This window comes from Cygnus olor, chromosome 9 (genome assembly GCF_009769625.2).
Source record: "Cygnus olor isolate bCygOlo1 chromosome 9, bCygOlo1.pri.v2, whole genome shotgun sequence".
NCBI lineage: Eukaryota > Metazoa > Chordata > Aves > Anseriformes > Anatidae > Cygnus > Cygnus olor.
In genome coordinates this window covers 4288856-4308505 of record NC_049177.1, presented here as the reverse complement: position 1 = coordinate 4308505, position 19650 = coordinate 4288856, and the positions used below count along the sequence as shown (strand labels likewise).

Here is a 19650-nt window from a genome sequence, read left to right as displayed (position 1 = left end):
GCGTGTGGTGCAAATTTCAGTTAGGTAAATGCATGCAGAGGAGAAACAAAGTATGGAACTATTTAAACTAGAAAGGAAGTTAGTGCACATTGAGCAACAAAGCTTAAGGAACAAGTCTGGAGGTATATTTAAGTATTAGATGAGAGGTTTGTCAGGAAAATATCTTAAAGCCATACTTTTATCTTTCCTACTGCTAGACCACAAGACTAAGTTTCCATTTACAAAGTGACACTCTAAGAAGCAGCTCTGATAGTGCCCCAGCTCTGCCTGTACATGAGAGCAGAGAAGCTAACCTGTGTCTGTGTAACAGGGAAGGTTCTTATACTTCCTGCGTAACTGGAACGAAGAGAGAAAACTTCTGCAATTTGTCTCTTTTCAGAGATGACAAATTAAATAGAGAGGGTAGTAGCATCACCTCGCTGTTGCTGAGCTCAAGCTAACGTGTCACTTCGAGTTACGACATTTTGTTCAAAACGTGAAACATTTTACCATGTGTTCATGTAGCTGAGTACCAAGGGAGGGGGAAAATCGTACCCTCAAGTATCACGCTTTGCTCTTATCTTCCACACAAATCTCAGCTGCCAAAGTTCATAATAAATCATGTGAAAACAATCAGTGACCTAGTAGATAAAGCTCAACTTCTGTTCCAGTCACCAGCTCCAAATGCAAAGTGTCATCTAAGTGTTAGCACTCCCTCTCCAAACAGTTCTGCATAACCCCAAGAACTAAATTTTATTTCTTTAGGTATCTTCCCGTTCCCCCCCCCCCCCCCAAAAAAAAAAAAAAAAAAAAAACCAGCATGTAGTCATTTGCATATACTCTGCACAGGTTTTTAATATCTCAAAGCTAACTACCTCATGGACTTTTTTTTTTGATAAATAACAAATAACAAGATGGTCTATTCGATGCAAATATTCAACTTCTATGTCTAGCTAGTGGCTGCTGAATACTTATATTGCTTGTTTCTGATAGCTCCCAGGATTCTGTCCAGAAGATGACACACTGACAGACGTTTTCCAGTTCTGTCTTTTTTACGTCTCTCCACTGTTCTGTGGATCCAGTCAGAGTACTAATCTGCCTTACCCAAGGATAAATACCAGTTTTCTAAACCAGCAAACTGGAAAAGAAAAAAAAATAAATCAGTGAACAAAGACATCAGTCCTCGTTTTCAGTAAGGATGCTGGACACGCCTGCTGCAACACCTACAGTTTTCAGACAGTGCTTATGAGGCGGTTGACAAGCGATAGCTGCAAGCTGTACTGGGACCTTCTCCCTTTTCCAGCCCCCAGCTCCTTGGAGGGCTGCCTTGCTGGGCCTGACTCTGCAGGGAGGTGTGTTTTGGGGGGCTTACCGCTCCTCCCGGCTGCGGAAGCGGCAGAGCCACAGGCGAGCAAAGCATGCTCAGAAGTGAAGGGCACAAACAGCCTTAATTCATATGGCACGGGATAAGCAACTAGAAGTGTAAAAAAGGATGTTGCTTTTTTTTTTTTTTTATCCATACCTACAGGCCAGATATTTTCATGTCAGAACTGCAAACTGACTTCCTCTAACGCCTTTTTTTTTCCCATTTGTAATGTTTGCAAACATGACCATTAAAGGCACAATTCCTAGGACAACCTACACAGATGTTCCATTTCAGAGTTAATAAAGGAAGATGGGGCACATCTGTAGTGCCGTACACTTACTGCAAGTATTTTAGTACAGGCAGCCTCAGGATTGCTTGCCATGTCAAGGCAACATTTAAATTTTACTTTTCTCTCCCAGGGCAAACAAACTCGTGAGAACATGCAGCAGAGCTGGGGACTTAAAAAACCCATTCATAAAGGAGGACCAGTTTATCTTCCAGGGTCGACACTAAATCCTAACAGTCCCAGTAGGAAGCATGCCCCCGGGGGCACTGCAGCTCCAAGGAGGCAGACAGACCAAGTGCCAGCTCGGCAGCTGACAGGAGCCCACCCGCAGCAGGCCCCAGCAGGGGAGCCCGGCACGTCAGGATGCTTCGGGTATTCTGCGCCCTGGGACTTCTTGGCCTCTCTTTTTTGGGCACCCCAATCACCCCCAGCCCTCAGACCTGCGGGCTCAGTGGTGTAGTTGGGATCAGCTTAGCTCCTGGTATCTGCACAACGTGAATAATGATGTTTTGAACTAAACACTCTTCTACTTGTCTACATAACTGTCTCCACTGTATTATCCAGACATAAACTTCAATGATCTACAACAGACCAAGGGAAAAAAAAATGGTTAGGACTGTAACACACGCTTTATTAAGATGCAGTAGCCTCCAGTCCTCTTTATCATGCTGCTTATTCAAGTAACACGCGAATTTTAGTGGAACCAGGACCATCGATTCCTGTCACAAAAGTGCTCTGAAGCAGCGCTTCCTTCTGAACTCACCAGTTCTCCCCATCACCGGTATGCCTCCCTGCAAAGCTCGATGAGGATTTATTTTAGATAGTTATGCAATTAACTGCTTCTAGCCTGCCTATAAACAAAAAAACATAGTGGTAACACCCATCCAGAACTGCAAGGAAAGATGCAAGAGGGACGACCATTTTTCCAAGCTGCCCAGCAGCTTCCCCCTGCGGCACCTGCTGTGCCGAAGCCAGCCCCGTGGCAGGGCTGGGCTGCTCTCCCTCCGCTTCTCCAAGGAGCTGGGGCAGACAGGGATCCCACGGATCTCCTGGGAAAGGGCAGCTCTGACAGGATAAGCACCAGTGCATTAACTGCTGCTGTCCTGTTCCTTCGTGGAGTTACTACCACAGGCAGAGGTGCTTGAGACCAAAGCTCACCTCCCGCAGCAGGTGACAGACGGACGCCTGGCTGTGCTCAGCACCTCTGGGCATCTCTGCGGGGCTGCCGAAAGCTTCCACAGCTCCTGGTAAAGCCTCACTTCTCAGAGCCCCACTCGCAGGATTTGCCAGCAGAGAACCACAACCCAGGCTACCACTAGCTCGTGTTTGGGTACAGGGAGCGCGGTGCACTGTTTGCTGCCACTTTGCCCAAGCCCACCCTTCTGTAGCGAGGGATGAGGCAAGTTGCACAGATGATTCATATTCTGACATGCTGCAATTTCTTCCAGATCTTTCTCAAGTCATTTTGCTCGAAACTACTACTGGGAGGGAGACAACTGTTTGTTTAAATGCTGCTGAAGTAGTTTATTTAACCATTAGATGTGGAAAAAAAAAAAAAGTTTGTTTTATATATACTGGATTTTAAAGCAAAAGATGCTTAAACATCAGCTTTGCAATGGCGAAATCCATGCTCTCCGTCCTTGTGACCAGTAGCTACAACCCCTGCACTGGATAATACTCTCAGCTGATAATTAAAGCACAGCTTGGATTGGATCCTAGCTACTATAGTTGCCATGACTGCAACACACGCCTCTATGGGCAGTAACGCTCTATTCAAACCGCTGCCAGACCTCATGACAGCTACTAAATTCTCCAATGTTACCATCACCCACTTACGTTTAAGTTACTGCTCTGTATTACAGCCAGGTGTCAGGGGATGTGCTTTGGCCCTGATCATAGCATCCTTCACAGAGAGGAGAAAGAAACAACAAAAATATTTTCCATCGCTCAAACGCTATACCTGATCACTCTGACAAACTGGCAAAAATACTATCTGCAGTGTCTTGGTAATATATATATATTTTTTTATTTATTTATTTTTTATTTTTTTTACCAAGTAAGAGCCACACAGTATTAAATCGCTGCCATCTCGGACCTGAGCTGCTTCAAGATGGTTCAAGACGGTGAAGTTCATTCTGCGTGGATCAGCAAGGAAGAGCAATAACTAGGTGGTCAGCACATTCTCCATGCTGAAGCAATGATTTGTAATGAAAACAACCTCGTCACTTATTCCTCATAAAGCTATGCTGCTTATTATATTCCAAGCCCAAAATAAAAATAAACCAGTTTTAATTCAGAGAGAAAATGATTCTCGGAGACAGAGGCTTTTGAGACCCCCTCTGTTACAGAACTGAGGAAACTCACTAAGCCGGGAAGTGGTGAGCTGCAAACATCTTGCTGCTGCAAACAGTTTGCAGCAAAGACATATGGGAGCTGATCTGCAAACAACTCGATATAAATTCCAGCTGCATCCTGGGTGAAAGTAAAGGGGTTTTGTCTATCTTTCAGGTTTGTTTTTGTTTTTATGACGAACAGACTTAGTAAACATTTTGTAAGCTGTCTGCTGTTTGGAATTCCAAGTCTGAAGTAAAACACGACTGCACTACAGGCTCCAAAGCTGCTCGTCTCACAGATAGTAACAAAACCCATCAGTAAATTAAACAAACAGAACAGTTACTTGAGCCTATGAGTAGCTCGCAGCTTTAGTGAGAGATTAAAGTAACATTTCAGCCGTGTTTGAGACCAGAGACAGCAAATCCACCAGGAGAATAATCTATAGTTGCAAATAGCCTGTCAAACGCTCTCCCTCCGATTACATAGTCAAAGAAAATAAATGGCATAGCATCTGTAATAATAATTCTGACAACTCTCTCTGCTGATTAAAGTATACTGTACCATTATGATGAGAGTCCTGGGTCTGCTCATTTCATCATCGCTATCCAGTGGCAGGATTTCATGTGACAACTCCTCTCGTCGCCGTCGTCTACAAATATGTGGACAGTTCCTCTGTACCACAGAACGAAAGGCTTGAAGCAGAACAATGCTGGCAGCACAACCCATATCTGCATCCTGAAGCCTACAAAATAACTTCTATGTTTATGCTATGTTTGAAAAACAGTGGCTCCTTGTCCCTGAAAACAGCCTACAGTGCAGCTGCAGCCAGCTCACTCTCCAATCGCTTCCTTGAGCTCTGATCATCTGATCACAACCGAATAGCTTGGATGCAGATAGAGGAAAGATTTGATCCCTGAAACTGAAGCACACGCAGTATTACGATCCTTTGCTCTCTCCCCCTCTCCCTCTGCTTCTGAATTCACATGAGAAAATGTGCTCCCTCTCTTGTACAATAAGCCTCCTCCTCCGATTCCAGTTTCATGGAACTGAAAAGTATGAAAATTCCGAGTCCAAGCAAACCAGCTGCTCCTTACACACACAACCATCAACAACTGGCAGGATCAGTTTACATACCTTTTAAAAAAGTCATGTGCAGCAAAATAACAGCAAACATCTGGAAAGTTATTAGTTCTCATTAGCAGCATTGCTGTTTTTAAAATACTTCGCTTAGGGTTTTTTTGATGCTAAAAAATGTTAAAAAATGTTAAAGCTCACTGAGGGATTTGTGCTGTAATCTTTTCACTTCTTGCAATTTTCTGAAGCACAGCAAGCTCATTTGAGTTTTAAATGTAGCTAGTGGAAAAAAAAAAATCTGGACTGCTTCATCCAGCTCATGTTAAAATAGCCGTGGCTCTATGAGAACCAGCAGTGTTCAGTTCTGAAATGCCTTTCAATAGTGCAGTTGTTGCGTGTTCCCACACATGCATTTGTTCTGCAGAGTAATACATTTTTACGTCTACATAGGAGGCTTGTGTTGAGAGGGGTCTCTGCTAACAGGGTCTCACACTGAACGAGACACCGGTGACTTTCCAAGAACGGTAAGGGGAAAGCATTTGTTTCACCCATCAGGATGCAGGCAGCTGCAGGCAGGCAGTGGGAACAAGTAGCCGCTCTGGCTCCTGCTGGACAAGCCATGCAAGCAGCACTCAGAGGTGCTCGGAAATCACACGGCTGACCTGGAAACCCAGCACGGGCTAATGGTGCATAGCGTAAGGTAAGAGCACTCAAGAGGAAGTTAACACTAAAAATATACACAGAAAATGGGTTTCTCCTACACATTGGGAAGACTAAATTTCCAATACAGTTTCCAGAGAAGCTGCTTTTAAGCTAATACGTGTAACTTTATTACATGTGCATCCAAAAACATATTTACCTTTCATCAGAAAGCTTTGATTCCTAACGAAAGCCACGAGAGCTTTGTCATCAATTTCCTTGCAACCTTATAATGCAAGTTAATGTAATCTCTGTAAATAACACTCCTTCTTACAACCTCAGGCAGGAACTGCACTGAAAGCATTCCATGGAAATGTTTTCTTCTGGATTTGATTAGAGTTTAATTGCTTAGCACTCTGGCAAAGGACACAATTTTAGTTAAAGCATTCGCCAGGAAAACTAAATACGTCCTTTAAAAGCAGTAAGCCCATTGCTGTTATTTCTTGCCCTGCTTTACAGCAGCTTGCTTTGAGTGCATTCAGAAAGGGCGAGGAGCAGCAGCAGGCACGGCACAACCCCATGCACAGCTCTGCCAACGCACCTACCGGCTCGGCCACCCGCACGGCTCCGACTTCACGTGCTGAAACGCTGTGCGTGCCCATAGGCGGCCTGCCCTACAGAGGAGGCCGCATATCACGCTTATTAGTTTGACTTTTCTAATGCGATTACAAGAGCACAGTGGCACAGCTGTGTGATTTCTGCACCGAATCTGCAATCCTGCCTGCTGCTGCTATTGTTTATATTTTCATCAGTCCCCTGCCTGCTCCAGAACTGAGGCTGATACCTTGGCCACACAGAAGATGCACTTGGCAGCTGGCAGAGCTGAATTCCTACTCTAATTCCAGCAACATCAATATGGGCTTGGGTGACTTCCTGCATAATGTCTGTTGCTGGCTGTTACGGCAACTGTTCTGCTACCTTGGGGCTGCTAGCACATCTTGTGTGTGCCTGCACGATAACTTCTGCTCACCAGGGTTCAGCTGGCAGGGATTTTTATGAATTTTGACTTCCAACACTCACACACACACACACACACACACGTGCACACGCACATGGAATAGCACCCTAGGGCTTGACCCAAAGCTTTGCTTTGCTCCCAGTGAAGAATCTCATTCATTTCAGTGGTCTTTGGATCAAACTGTTCCCTGCCAGCAGTCCAAGTGACTTCATTACAATTTTGGGGGGATTAAGATATTATTAGATACAAGTAGGAATGACAGAATCTTGGCATAGCATCTCTTACCAAAGAAAAATGAGACTTAATCCAAAACCAAGTAAACTACACAAGCCAAAAGCAGCTAAAACTGGCCTTTCAGGCCATAAGCAAAATTCAAGAACTGCAAAAACTTAGCTAATGCACACAGGGAATCAAAAAAAAAAAAAAAGAAAAAAACACCAATCTGTTAAGAAACAAAGAACCTAAAAACCAAACATTTCTGTTTTAAGGAAATCTCACAAAGCATGGAAAGGAAATTTCCCAGCCCAATAAAAATGCCAGGACATCCCATGCAACACACACGCACACCATCAAATTTTATTTTTGTAAATGGAGGGGTATGCTCATCAGCATACATTATGCTTATGCAGCAACTATTAACAGCATTAGTTACTCTTACAGTGAAACATCAAGCACCGTTTTGTGTTAATTAGGACTTTAATCCAGAAGCTGAATGCACTGAAACCCTTTGGGAAGCAAAATCCTCCTTTGTGCAAGCAGGGCCTTAATTCCCCGTTTTGAAGACTTTGGCAACAAGGCTGGGCTCAGGAATATCCCCATTCAAATCCACCCGCTGCCACTCGCACTCCATTCTTCACCACCAGTCATTTCAGCTGTGCTCAAGTAGCCGTGTAACACCAGCATGACAGTTTACAGAACAGGCTGGGAAGCAGACCACTAGAGGAATCCCGATTTAAAAAAGAAATAACTGAAACACGGAGAGGCAAGATAGTTATTTTAAACCAGATGATTTCAGTGACCCAGTCCTTGGCAGCTCAAAGGGCTGGGTCTGTGCAGCAGCAAAGCTGTGCAACAGAAGAAGTGGGTCACACTTGCCATGTCTTATAAAGTCTGTGGTAAGAAAGCAGAGGTCAAGGGCATCTGGATTCTTGAGCTAGTAGCTATCCACCATCCAGGCTCAGCTTCCACATGAAAGAGATGCCAGCTCTACAAACAGGCAGCCACGGGCTGAAAAGGCAAACTGACTCTAACAGGAGGTCTGCAGCGAAGTGTAAATCCCTCGCCTTCCAAGCACTGGCTTAAGTCTCTTCTGAAAATATTCCTGCACTTCTGTTTCTGCAGACTGCAACACTTTCTAAAGATACTACCAAATAGTTTCATGCACTCCCCTTTCATAACCCTTTAGCACATAATTTTAAAAGTTTGTTTCCTTCCCACAAGCCTTCTTTATTTCATTAATTTTTCTCTTTGTGAACTTTGAACATGTCATCAAATTTAAGGCCATTTTAAAGCACGAATTATTCTCCCAGGAAGAAGTCTTTAATTTTTTCCAAGTCTATCTTACATGAGTTACTATTCCATCTACCACCTCCTGGTACAGACTGCAAACGGCCCCCAACAACACACAGGCAATGTGGTGACAGCTGTCACAGCTCCATGCAGAGACCCACAGTTAGAGCAGAACTGCTGGAAAGGTCCAGCAGTAGCAGGCAAACATTTCAAGCAAGTTACAACAGCAAAATTACATTCTCTATCTTGATGCATACAAAGATCAACGAAATTTTGGTGAGCTACTGTTATCTCTCAGCATGATGTAATTTATCACTCACATCGTCCCTCCAAAACAAAAGGAGCTGACAGACATTATCTTCCTAGCAAAGGGAATTTTCTTCAGACACAACAAAGGTCCATGTCTCCAGAATTTGTTTTCTTAAAGGCATTGCAAGGCAAACATAGCGAAAATATGCACGCAAGTTTGAAAGTCCCTCTTCATGCTTGGATACTTCAGAACAACCAGTGGAATCCTAACCAGCTCATGAGCAATCAGCATCAGGACTTGGGTCAGATATAAAAAATACTCCAAGAGGCTGTCTTTACAGCAGTCTGCTTGATGAAATAAACTAGTCGTTAACACATCTCCTCTCCTTTCATGCGTCATGCCTGAGGAATGATAGGAACTGAAGCCTTTCAGTGAGCTTCATCTAACAACTGGGTCCCTAAAGCAAGCAGCGGGACATGGTGGATACCATGCTGCCAAATAACCTCGCGGCAGCATTGCCAACGCCTTTGTCCCTGTCCCCTGTCAGGTTGCATGTGGAAGATGGGGGACTATGTGGATCCCTCCTCAAGATCTGCCCTATCCTCTCCTCCAGCATGGTTATGTCCCAAAGCTTTCATATCCAGACGAGCGGAGAGGCGGTGCACTGCTAGGCTGAACTACTGCTACCATATGCTTTGAGGGGAAAAAAAAAAAGAAAAAAAAAAGCTTTGAAGTGTATAAGGGGATCACTCATTTATTTCAGAGAAAGCGTATGCACTCACAGTTGCTAAAAGCTATGACTAGCCTCAGAGCCGTCTAACACACCTTCCAGCTGAGGGCTTACAGTTATTTAAAAACATTCATGCACTGTATATCAAGATGTTGCATCAACACTGTTAAACACCAGAAACAATGAGGCAACATGGCAGAGCAGGCCCAAGGGTCTTGCCAAAGGTGACTCAGAGTTAGAAGGACACAAAAGGCTTTTACATTTCTTTATTTTCCACCAGCTACTCCCTAGTAAACTGGGAAAGAAGCATTTACTTCACTAACTGCTCAGCACAGTTTCCGAATGACAGAAGACTTCGGCATGTACTTCCTTCTGGAGGTATCCTTGACTGACGCAAACAATTCTTAATTAACAGCACCAAGTACAGTCAGCGCAAACTCCCCATTTAGCAGTATGTGGTTGTGACTACACGAGAGGCTTAACTCATTCAGCCACCTCGTTTCTCAGGGTCTTGCCCCACAGCACTGCAGGACGTTCAGGGTAGCACCCTCCTGGCACTGCCACAAAACCGCCGCCGCCACCCGGCTCCAGAGCGAGCAGGGCTGCCGAAAGCAGGTGTATGGCACCCTCTAGGGAGTAGTACATGAAAGACAAATGCACCAACAGGCACAGCTCTCCTGGCAGGATAACGCAAACAGCACGTTCATTAAATGACTATTTATAAAACCTTGACTTTACATGAAGAAAAACGTAACTGCACTACACAAGCTGTTTAATGGAGTTAGGCGTGCTTCACCACAACTAGAAGGCAGCCCAGAAGAAGGGCTGCAGGATGAGGATGGCTGTATGTAACCCTTCTAAACACACGTGGTTCACATTGATCGATAATCAGGCCTTTAAGCACAAAGAATTGGCTGCCTGCAGGCCGTCTATGCAGTGTGGTGCTGGACATGGCGCAGCCAGGACGGGCAGGCCGTGAGGAGCCCGTCACAGCGCCGAGCAGGCCCAACAGGACGGCAGCGGCACCCATGAGACTGAGCCATGAAGCTTGTTTTCTGACTCTACATGCTAAAAACAGAAGCCATCACATGTTGGCATGGGGAAAAAAAGAGTCTGGTAACCACAGGAAGAGATTGCCTGTGACTGCTTGAGCTAATGCTGCGCTCCTCTTCTCAACAGTGCTTTCCTTTCATCTCTTTCACGTTATGTCTGGTGAAAAGTACTACGCAGAAGTTGTGCAGAGTACTCTGAGTTACTACAACACTACACATGGCCAAAATACAGAGCTTTTCACCTGACAGATCCCTCAGCAAGGTTAGTAATAATGTAAATGTACTGCAGCCATTTAAGAGATAAGGAAACAGACAATGTGATAAAAAGACTGAAGTAAAGATTTCCAACAGGCTCGTGACAGAAACTGGGCTAGAACCCAGAACAGAACGTGACATACACATATAACTTGCATGCAAATAATTGCCACGTTCTTATTTCCAACTCAAGTGAAGCCTCCCGATGATTCACAAGTCATTTCTCACTTTGATGGGTAATTTATTACTATCGCAGCCTCAGTGATGGGATTTCTCTCAGGTACTTTTTTTAGATTAAGTAGAATGGAAGAACTGTAATCCACAGGCAGCGATTGAAATCTCTATTTCAATGCACTTCAGTGGCTTTTGGATCTAACACTACATATTTTATAGACTGGCAAAGAGCATTGTTGTGGTTTCCTTAAATATGTACCAGGAAATAAAAATGCTTAACTTTTCTTTTTTTTAAGCACTTGCTTTATAAGAACTTTTATTATCCCATAAAACTGGTAGACTATTATTTGGAGCTACCAACATTCATCCATTGTCTGATGCAGCACCAAAAAAACCCCGTGTGTTAAGAGAAACTCTGGAAAGAATTTTCACCAGAAGTAACAACTAAGGCTGGGCTAATGCTTTAGGAAGCAAATATTGTACAAATAAGCCATAGCAGAAAAACAGCCGGGAGGAGATGCACCGGACAGAAGTTGTGACAAGGGAAATTGCAGTTAAATACAATAAAGACATTTCCCCATGAGGGCGGTCAAACACTGGAACAGGGCACTGCAGTGCCTGTGGGCTCTCCATCCTCACAGAGCCTGAACATCTGACTTGCTAAAGGCCTCCGCAACCTGGTTTAGTTGGACTTGCTGTGAGCGCAGAGCTGGACTGGACAACCTCCAGAAGTTCCTTCCAAGCTACATTATTCCATGACTGTGTCAGAGCATGGCTTATTCAGCCTAGCAAAACAGAGCCCAGATTTGTGCCCTGTGAGGGAGAGCACTAAACACAACCAAAGCGGAAGAGCTGCTCAAGCCAAAGCCTAAACACAAAGGCAGGAACAAGTGGCTATAAACTGACCATTTAGGCCATACAATTTCACTTTGCAGAAGGCTCTGTTTCTAACTAACATAGGAAGGAGCATAAGAGGCTTCCAATCAGGCTTCTTTCAACTAAAAGTCAGCTGTATAATCCTTGCTTATTATTTCAAGGCAATTTCACTTTGAGACAGTCTCCCATATGCAAAGAGTTCGGCCAGGATCAAGGAAACAAAATGGACAATCTCATTCAATTTTCAAGCATAAGCTTCCACAGCTGGAAAATGAGGCACAAAATATGGATGTAGGAAACGCAAAGCAAAATTTGTACATACAGGGGCTAGCAAAACCTGAATTGTCTCAGGTACTGATGTCCCATCGCCCCACTCACCCAAACGGAGTGGCTGCAGATGTATCCTTTTATCTGATAGGAAAGATCCCACAGGAAGAATACATATTATTTCCATAATAATGTGGCTTTGGATCTTTTTTTTTCCCCTTATCAGTGCCAAAAATCCAATGGCAGTTTTTTCCAAAAGGAAGAAATTAAGAACCGGGAATCTGGAATTTTTACAAGATGTAAACATTACGGAAAGATTTTTTTTTTTTAAATGCTGCTCAAAAAGCCCCAAACTTGATGGGTCCAGGCAGAGCAATCCAAGCAGCTTTCTCCCTTTTCTTTATATCATGCATGTTCCAGCCCTGGCACTTGTAAGTCTAAACTGCATGGGGAAAATCATGAATTTCTACACAGAAAAACATGTACATAGAGTCCCGTTGGCATAAAACATTGGCCTCCACTAGACAAATCATTTTATAGAAGTGGGAGCTGCCTGTATGTTTGTAAACAAAATAACAAAAATGCACCCTGCACTTTTCCAAGTGATCTTATAGAATCCTATAACAGTTTGGGTGTGAAGGGACGTTAAAGGCTACCTAGTTGCAGCCCACTGCCAAGGGCAGGGACACCTGCCACCAGCCCAGGCTGTCCAAATCCCATCCAGCCTGGCCTTGGGCACCTCCAGGGATGGGACATCCACAGCTTCTCTGGGCAGCCTGGGACAGGGCCTCACTGCTTTCATGGTGAAGACTCTTGCTTTACTTTTTCACGGCACAAGAATGTGCTCACAATATCAAACTGACAACAGCTATTTTAGCATCTAATGAGCTACGTTGTGGTGTTCTGTACCCTGGACAGCTTTCCTGTGCAACATGTGTTTTTCATTTCACATCTCCTATCATGCTTTTACTCCCTTTTACTTGAACTCCAGAAGAGAATAAAATCATACAAAAACCAAAACTAATGAACCTGTGCTGCTGGTACCAATTAACATTCACATCTACAAGGCTCTTTATTCAACTAAATACAAAATTAGCAAAACCAACCCAACTGTAAGTTGTTTGGTCTATATTTGTTAAGCTGTAACACAGTCTCTACAAACATATGTCTTCTGGTTGGTATTTCAGGCAAAAAAAATCTTTAGAAGAATAATATTTTGATTAGTAACATGTGTGTTTTGAAAGATTAATACTGAACTCCAAAGGAGATTAAAATATGAGCAGAAACTAGAAGCTAAATACACATATGTGCAAAGAGCTTTCATTCTCACCGAATGAAATGTCTGGTTGCAAGTCATTTGTTTTTATTATTCATCATACCTGCCATTAGTATTCTTTATTAACTGATATTCACAAAAAAATCCTGTCCTTGTAGAAACATTTCAGAGCATTACTAAAAAAGAAAAAAGATTTAGCATGTAACAGGAGTGATGTCACTCTGTATTTTGTTTTGACACATCTCAAACGAACTTCCAAGGCATCGTAATAATCTTAGGTAGTGCCCAAATGTTGACCTCTTCTCTATTTAGTCTTCCAAGACTTCTCCACCCAAGTTGAAAATAAAGAACAAAACAGCCAGACAGTGCTTTTCAAGAAGTCTTAATTATTTATGCTTGCAAATGCATTGATTTATTTTAGGGAAGCAATCAGTTCTCTAATTGCGCTGAATATGCAATTACATTTTAAAATAGATGACCGGCTTCCAGGACCACCCTCTCATTCTGCTGGCAGCTGGGCATTCTTAAGGGACTCCAGTTGAGAAAGCACAACTGCATAAGTAAATAATTTAAATGTTACAGGCTACATGCTGGAACTTTAACCCTATTTTTTTCCCTCGTTTTTTTTTTTTAAGGAAGTAAAACACTCTTGTTGGCTATGCTGCCAAAGCTTTCACTAGAACCTCTGACATCCAAGTGAATAAATGAAAATACCAGATTTCCTTCAAACATGCTCCTTTTTTTAGACTGCAAATTTCAGACCCCACTTCCTCTTAAAATTGTGGCAGAAATTAAGATGCAGAGATAGCATTCATTTCTGCCAAAATTTACTCCGACATATAATTAGTGCTCCAATTAGATTCTAGTCAGACATTAATGATCATTTATTACTTTATATGTAACATGACAATGATTTTGTGGTAACAGACTTGCAGCCAACACAACAGCTCTCACCTTGCTGTCATTCATGCTTTTGTCAAGCAGTTCACTAAGGTAAGAACAGTTACATCTAAATAAGGGGATGTACACACAACTAAACACACTCTGCTGAGCATAAGGTCAGGCCTGGCTACAATTACTCAGTCTTTCTCTTGATGTAGTGACGCTGAATTCAACCAGATTACTCTTCACAAAGATCAGCTGGCAGCTGCCTGAGGGCAGGCGCTGGGTGGAAGCAGAAGCCGCAGCGTGTCGAGTGATGTGCTGGGGCACAGCATCCCCCACCCAGCAAGGGCTTATCAGCGGATCTCACCCTCCAAGGCAGCACCTCCTGGCTTTCAAATCTCACAGATCAGCCTCTGATCTGAGGGGAAAACAACACAGAAGCTCAAGTACCATCCATAAAGGACTGCTAGGCCCTGAAGGAAGGCAGTGCCCTAACCAAGTGAAGGCATCCTCCCGACCCAGCGCTTGCACCGCTGCGGGACACAAGAATCAGGTGTGGTGAGAGGATAAGGCTTACGATAAAGAGATTCACCTCTGTCTTGCTGTTGCTGCTACCCCTGGGTTGGGGATAGCGCTTGCTTGGCATTTCAAGAGACCAAGGTACCAATCACCTTACAAAAGTAATGGAGAAGGGGGGTCCGTCACCTTATTCCACACATAGATGTATGTATCTCTTCTGTGGGACACACGTCATCCAGTCACACTACAACTAGTATTTGTCTTAGGAGAGCAGAGAAACCCAACATCTGCCTATGAGAAACAAGTGCTGGAAGCTCTAACCTGATCCAGAAGAGCACCAGCGTGAGCCCATATTTTACAGGTAAACTGATTCCACTTCCCAGCTCAACTATGCAGATAGAAGTCTACATATTTGAGTTGGAAAGATGCTCCAGTGGGACCAAAAAACTAATGGAAAATTCTATATTTTTTTTAAAACCAAACCCACTCAATCTATTTAAAGCAACAGAAGACATTTAAATCTGGCTGTTATTGGCATTGTCTTTTATTATTTTCATTGTTATAGCCATACTACTGTAGCAGCAAACACCGATGCCCCAGCAGGGTTAGTATTTATGAGAAAGTCAACAGAACATCAAACAGAACAGGAAATAGTGAATGTTTCCTGCCAAGCTGTCTAAAAACAATCATACTGTCAGCACTTACACTTCACTAGTTTTCATTTCTGTTATCTTACAGACAAAAAAAGTCTGTTAAGCTGAGCCCGTGATAGTACCAACTAGGAAGTATTATTCCTCTCCAGTCATGGTTCACTTTGTTATTTTTGCACCCTCAAGATTGAAAATATTTCAAAAAAGTCCTTGTTAGTTAATGACAGCAGGACTTGTTTGGCATATTGGCTACAGGGAAAAAAACCTGGAGCTCTGACACAGACAAAAAGAACCTGCCCATCACCATTTTGCCACCTTCTTTTTGCCCTATAAATGCTAGCTGCAGTTAATTAAATGAAACAGTAAGCTGCCTATTACTTCCATGTAGTTTTCTTCAAGAACAGAAAATATCTTCATAAATGAGAACGAGAGGAGAACGGTAGGCCAACATGTTAGGCTTTCAGTAGTATAGGCACCAATCTCAGTGCAGTTCCCCACAAAGCCCATTACTAAAAAAAAAAATAAATAAATTTTGGTGACAGTTCTTTGGTTATTTTCCTCTCTTAGGAAGAGGCACACACTCCAAACCATACCAAATATATCCTCACCCCCTCCAAAGAGCAGCAAAGAACCACAGGCAAACACTCAGATGCCCAGGCAGGTCCAGATACTGGTGAGCGGAAGACTCACCCTCAATAGCCACAACTAAAAGGCAAGGAAAAACAACGATCTTCTCATCCCTAAATATTCCCAGTTAGTATCATCTACCTAAATTCAATAGCATTATATGAAAACACCTCTAGCTTCACTGTTTTAAGCCTCCAAGCAATTAAAAGGAAGGGAGGTGGGGGGGGGGAAGGGGAAAAAAAAGGGTGCGTGGGGGAGGAAACACGTGAGGGGGAAGATCTGGATTTCTTTTAAATTCTTTAGTTTTAATTCCTGTAATTCTTGTAGTTTAATCTATTAATAACCACATATATAAGGACTTCTCGTTTTTAAAGGTCTCATCCTTTTAACTGTCAACAGCCAGTTGATACACAGGCTTTTGTGCAACTGCAGCTGTTTTACCAGGGCAAAACGGCAAGCCCGAATTTAGTGCTTTTCCTTGGAAACAATCCTCCTCTCCCTGCCAGCCCCAACACATGCCTACCTTCCCCTCTGCACAGGTAGCACAACTGAGGCTTATCAGAAGCAATGCAAACCACACCAGATTGATTCGAGAGGGGCTGAATGTCACTGTGTGCTCCTCTGTGGTGGCCATGCCATTGGGGACTTCAGGCTCCATGTGCCCAAGCGCTGAGAGCTTCCCAGTCCTGCTGCCACAGGAGTGAGGGCCAAGGGGGAGCCACCACAGTAAAAATCAGCCCAGAGGTTTTATATCTCAGCTCTTCAAACTCCAGTTGTAACAGTCATTTGCCATCTCCCATCCTTTATTACACAAACTTCCGAACGCTAAAGAAATTTGCACTTTCAAATCTGAATCCCTTTAGGATTAGGAGCTGGGCTCTTCTAAAAAACACCCTGGGAAATAATGGTAAGAAAGAGAAACCCAGAAATGTTGGGGCACAAAGAACAAGTACAGAGGGGCTTATAGCTCGTTCTAGCACACCTCAGTATCCATCACCATGAAACTTAAATGCCAAGTCTCTCTGCTTAACCCCCCTCCACCCCCCCCAAACCTATGCATGCCACATTACTCCAAGGAAACAGATGGTAGCCCTGGCAGCCACCTATTTGCTTAATTGGTTTAAATATTTTTAAAATAGACTTGATACAGGTGCATTAAGACATTCCACCGTATACATGATCATCTGTAAATACTGTGTAAGCGCTGAACAGGGATCCACTGGTACAGAAGTGCTTTAAGGGAACAGACATATCTGACAGATTCTTCTTTCAAAGAGGAGTCACTCTACCTCTTATTTGAACGATCTTTTACCTAGCAAACAGTTGTTCTAATAGCAATTGTATATAAACCCATTTGTTTAATGTAAAATTTTATACTAAAGCTAAGAAGGAGACTTGCTACTGAACCCAAAGGCTTCATGTTGACCATACGGGAGCGAGGGAGGCATGGCTACAACAGCATAACACTGGAGAGCTGTTCTGTGAAGAGAAGGAGCAGAGAGATTATTGGTTTGAGGAACAGGGACACAGAATTCCTGGAAGAAGTGGGTTTTAAGATGGCGTGGATGGCAAGCGCAGATAGGGTGCCCAACACACAACCGACATACTGTTCCCTGTGCACAGAGAGGCATTAATGGAGGCTCAGAGATGAGTGGGAGAGACACAGCAACAAGGGCTGAGGACTGGAAGGAGCAAGGGCAGCAAAGCAGGGAGTGGGAAGATACAAGAATAAAGAATTGAGGGCAAGATAATGATTAAGTGCAGTATACAGGCCATGTCTAGTAAGCTTGAAGGGTTCTCACTGCAGGAACAAGAAAAAAAAAAGGCAGATAAACTTCATACCAATGCATGTCAATTACAGTGTCCTCCAGTCCTAGTGTTTGTTGCCATGTAAGTCACTTGTAACTTCCACCCCAAACTGCCCTGCAGTTACGCTTGCTGATGGAAGGATACAAAGAAGGCAAAAAGGATTTTTGTACCAACTTAGCTACATGGTTGACGTAAATAACTATCAGGAAGTTTCTGAGATATACACCCACAGAAGAGGTAAATCTACCTAGACTGCAACTTTTTATTTTAGTATAAATTAGAGACTTCTGATGCTGCTGTTATACCACAAGTTATTATTTGACTAGGAAAGAGGGTAAGCTAAATTTCTGCTCATGTATTTCCTTCATTTCAGTTTGGTAAGTTCTCCTAACCAGCCTCAGAAACAGCTCTCATTAATTCTGGTGGACCTACGAGGATAAATTCATGCAGCAATTCTATGTAACATCCTGTGACTTAATTTCAACCTGTGCTCACCGTGCAGCCATTTAATGAAATGGTGTCAGCAGAACAGAAGCACCACACAATGACATAGTTCAATGAGAAAAACAACTGTTACTCATGCAAAAGGCGACCAGTGCTTAAAGGGAGCTGTGAGCTCTGAAACAGGCAGATACATTTTAGTAACTAATTTTCAAACGAGAACTGCATGTGATACTTCACTTCTGTTTTGTTAATGCGACTGCTCTTTGTTTGCTGGTGGAAATCCACCTGCTACACATGAATGGAAGGAAAAAAAGTGTTCCTATATAGTGACAATGGGGACACGATAGCTCAGCACACGTTTTAGTATGCAAGTGTGTGAATACAAAAGATACGGACCACATGATATTCTGGAATAAATATCAAAGTCTACTCATCACTGCTTTTAACACTTACTCATCACTCCCTTTCTCCCTGCAGGGGGAATCGCTAAGCCAGAGGTGGGGCCCAGGACTCGCTTGCCCAAGGACCCTGTCCGTCAGTGTGCCGTTGCTCTGTACCATGCTCTTTCCTCTGTTTTGCTCAGCCCAGCTGAGAAGCCTGAAGGCATGAACCAGCTCCTCCCCCAGGATGGCCAGGCTCTGGCCCCTGAACTGCTTTGGAGACTTGAGACCACTCTGAGGCTGCTCTAAGAGAAGAGCTGCAGGTGTTTACCAGCAGTATTCCTGTAACACGTTCACCAATTTCTTTGGTAGAAAGAAAAAAAATATTTAACAAAAAGCCAGGAGGAAGTCTGCACATTTCTATCTTCAAAAGAGACTGATATTGCTACAAATACCTCACGTTAATATGTGTCCTGCGAAATGCAATGGAGACATTCCTAACAAAAGGCATCGAGCCTGGCATGCGCCTTGGTACTTGCATAGCAATGTGAAGAGCTCCTTCATGGGACAGCCTCCAGAGATGATGTTATTTAAATCAGCATGGTCCAACCAATAGCCCCTGGACCGATTTCAGCCCAGCACTTTCACTCTGAAAGACTCAACACGCTCCGAATACTTTCTCCTGTCCTGCTCACAGCCTGGAAAGGAGCACTTGTATTTGCTTCCAAAGGGCAGAGAAGGGAGCCATGGAGACCTGTCCTCCTTCCCTTCCCCAGTCTGCACCTCCACCGCATGCAGTCTCGGGGCACAAGCAGCCTTTCCTTTCCCTGTTCTGCTGCCTTTTTGGCTTGGACTCTCCCCTGGGGCTGCCAGAGGGCAGGAAGGCAGGGGCTGGGGAGAGGAAGAGGAGGCAGCAGCAACAAGCATCTCACAGCAGAAGGGGATGGAAGAAGTCATTTCAGGGTTAGAAGCCACTGGGGCCAGGAGATACCCCGGTGGTTCTCCCCCCGCCTTTGTGCCACTTCTCTTCCCCACAGTGGAGACGATCTGCCTAAAAATCCAACATAAGCTTGAGACAACGAGAAGGGAGAGGAGCTGGGGCAGCCCGTAGGCAGAGAGGTAACGGCTGACAGGCGGGAGCAGGGGGTGGCAAGAAATGGAGAGGCGCAGGGGCAGCAGGTTTGTACCCAGCACAGCTGGGACAGCAGCCCACCAGCCCCAGGAAGGCTGCGCTGCGCTGCAGGGCTTTGC

At 43.9% G+C, this 19650-nt stretch overlaps 1 protein-coding gene across 20 annotated transcripts in view; it reads right to left on the bottom strand.

The window, feature by feature from the left end:
* The window catches only part of DOCK10 (dedicator of cytokinesis 10), a 155403-nt gene that overhangs the window by 127295 nt on the left and 8458 nt on the right, over window positions 1–19650 (bottom strand). For 6 of the 20 annotated variants that reach the window (XM_040566597.1, XM_040566624.1, XM_040566600.1 and 3 more), the window contains exon 1: window positions 4527–4907. The exons of 10 other annotated variants lie outside the window; for them this stretch is intronic. In XM_040566597.1, the coding sequence (XP_040422531.1) occupies window positions 4527–4691 (165 nt within the window). In that variant the 5' untranslated portion in view covers window positions 4692–4907. Of the gene's footprint in view, window positions 1–4526; window positions 4908–19650 lie in introns of those variants that run through there. 4 more of the 20 variants (XM_040566599.1, XM_040566626.1, XM_040566601.1 and 1 more) reach the window with 1 other exon arrangement.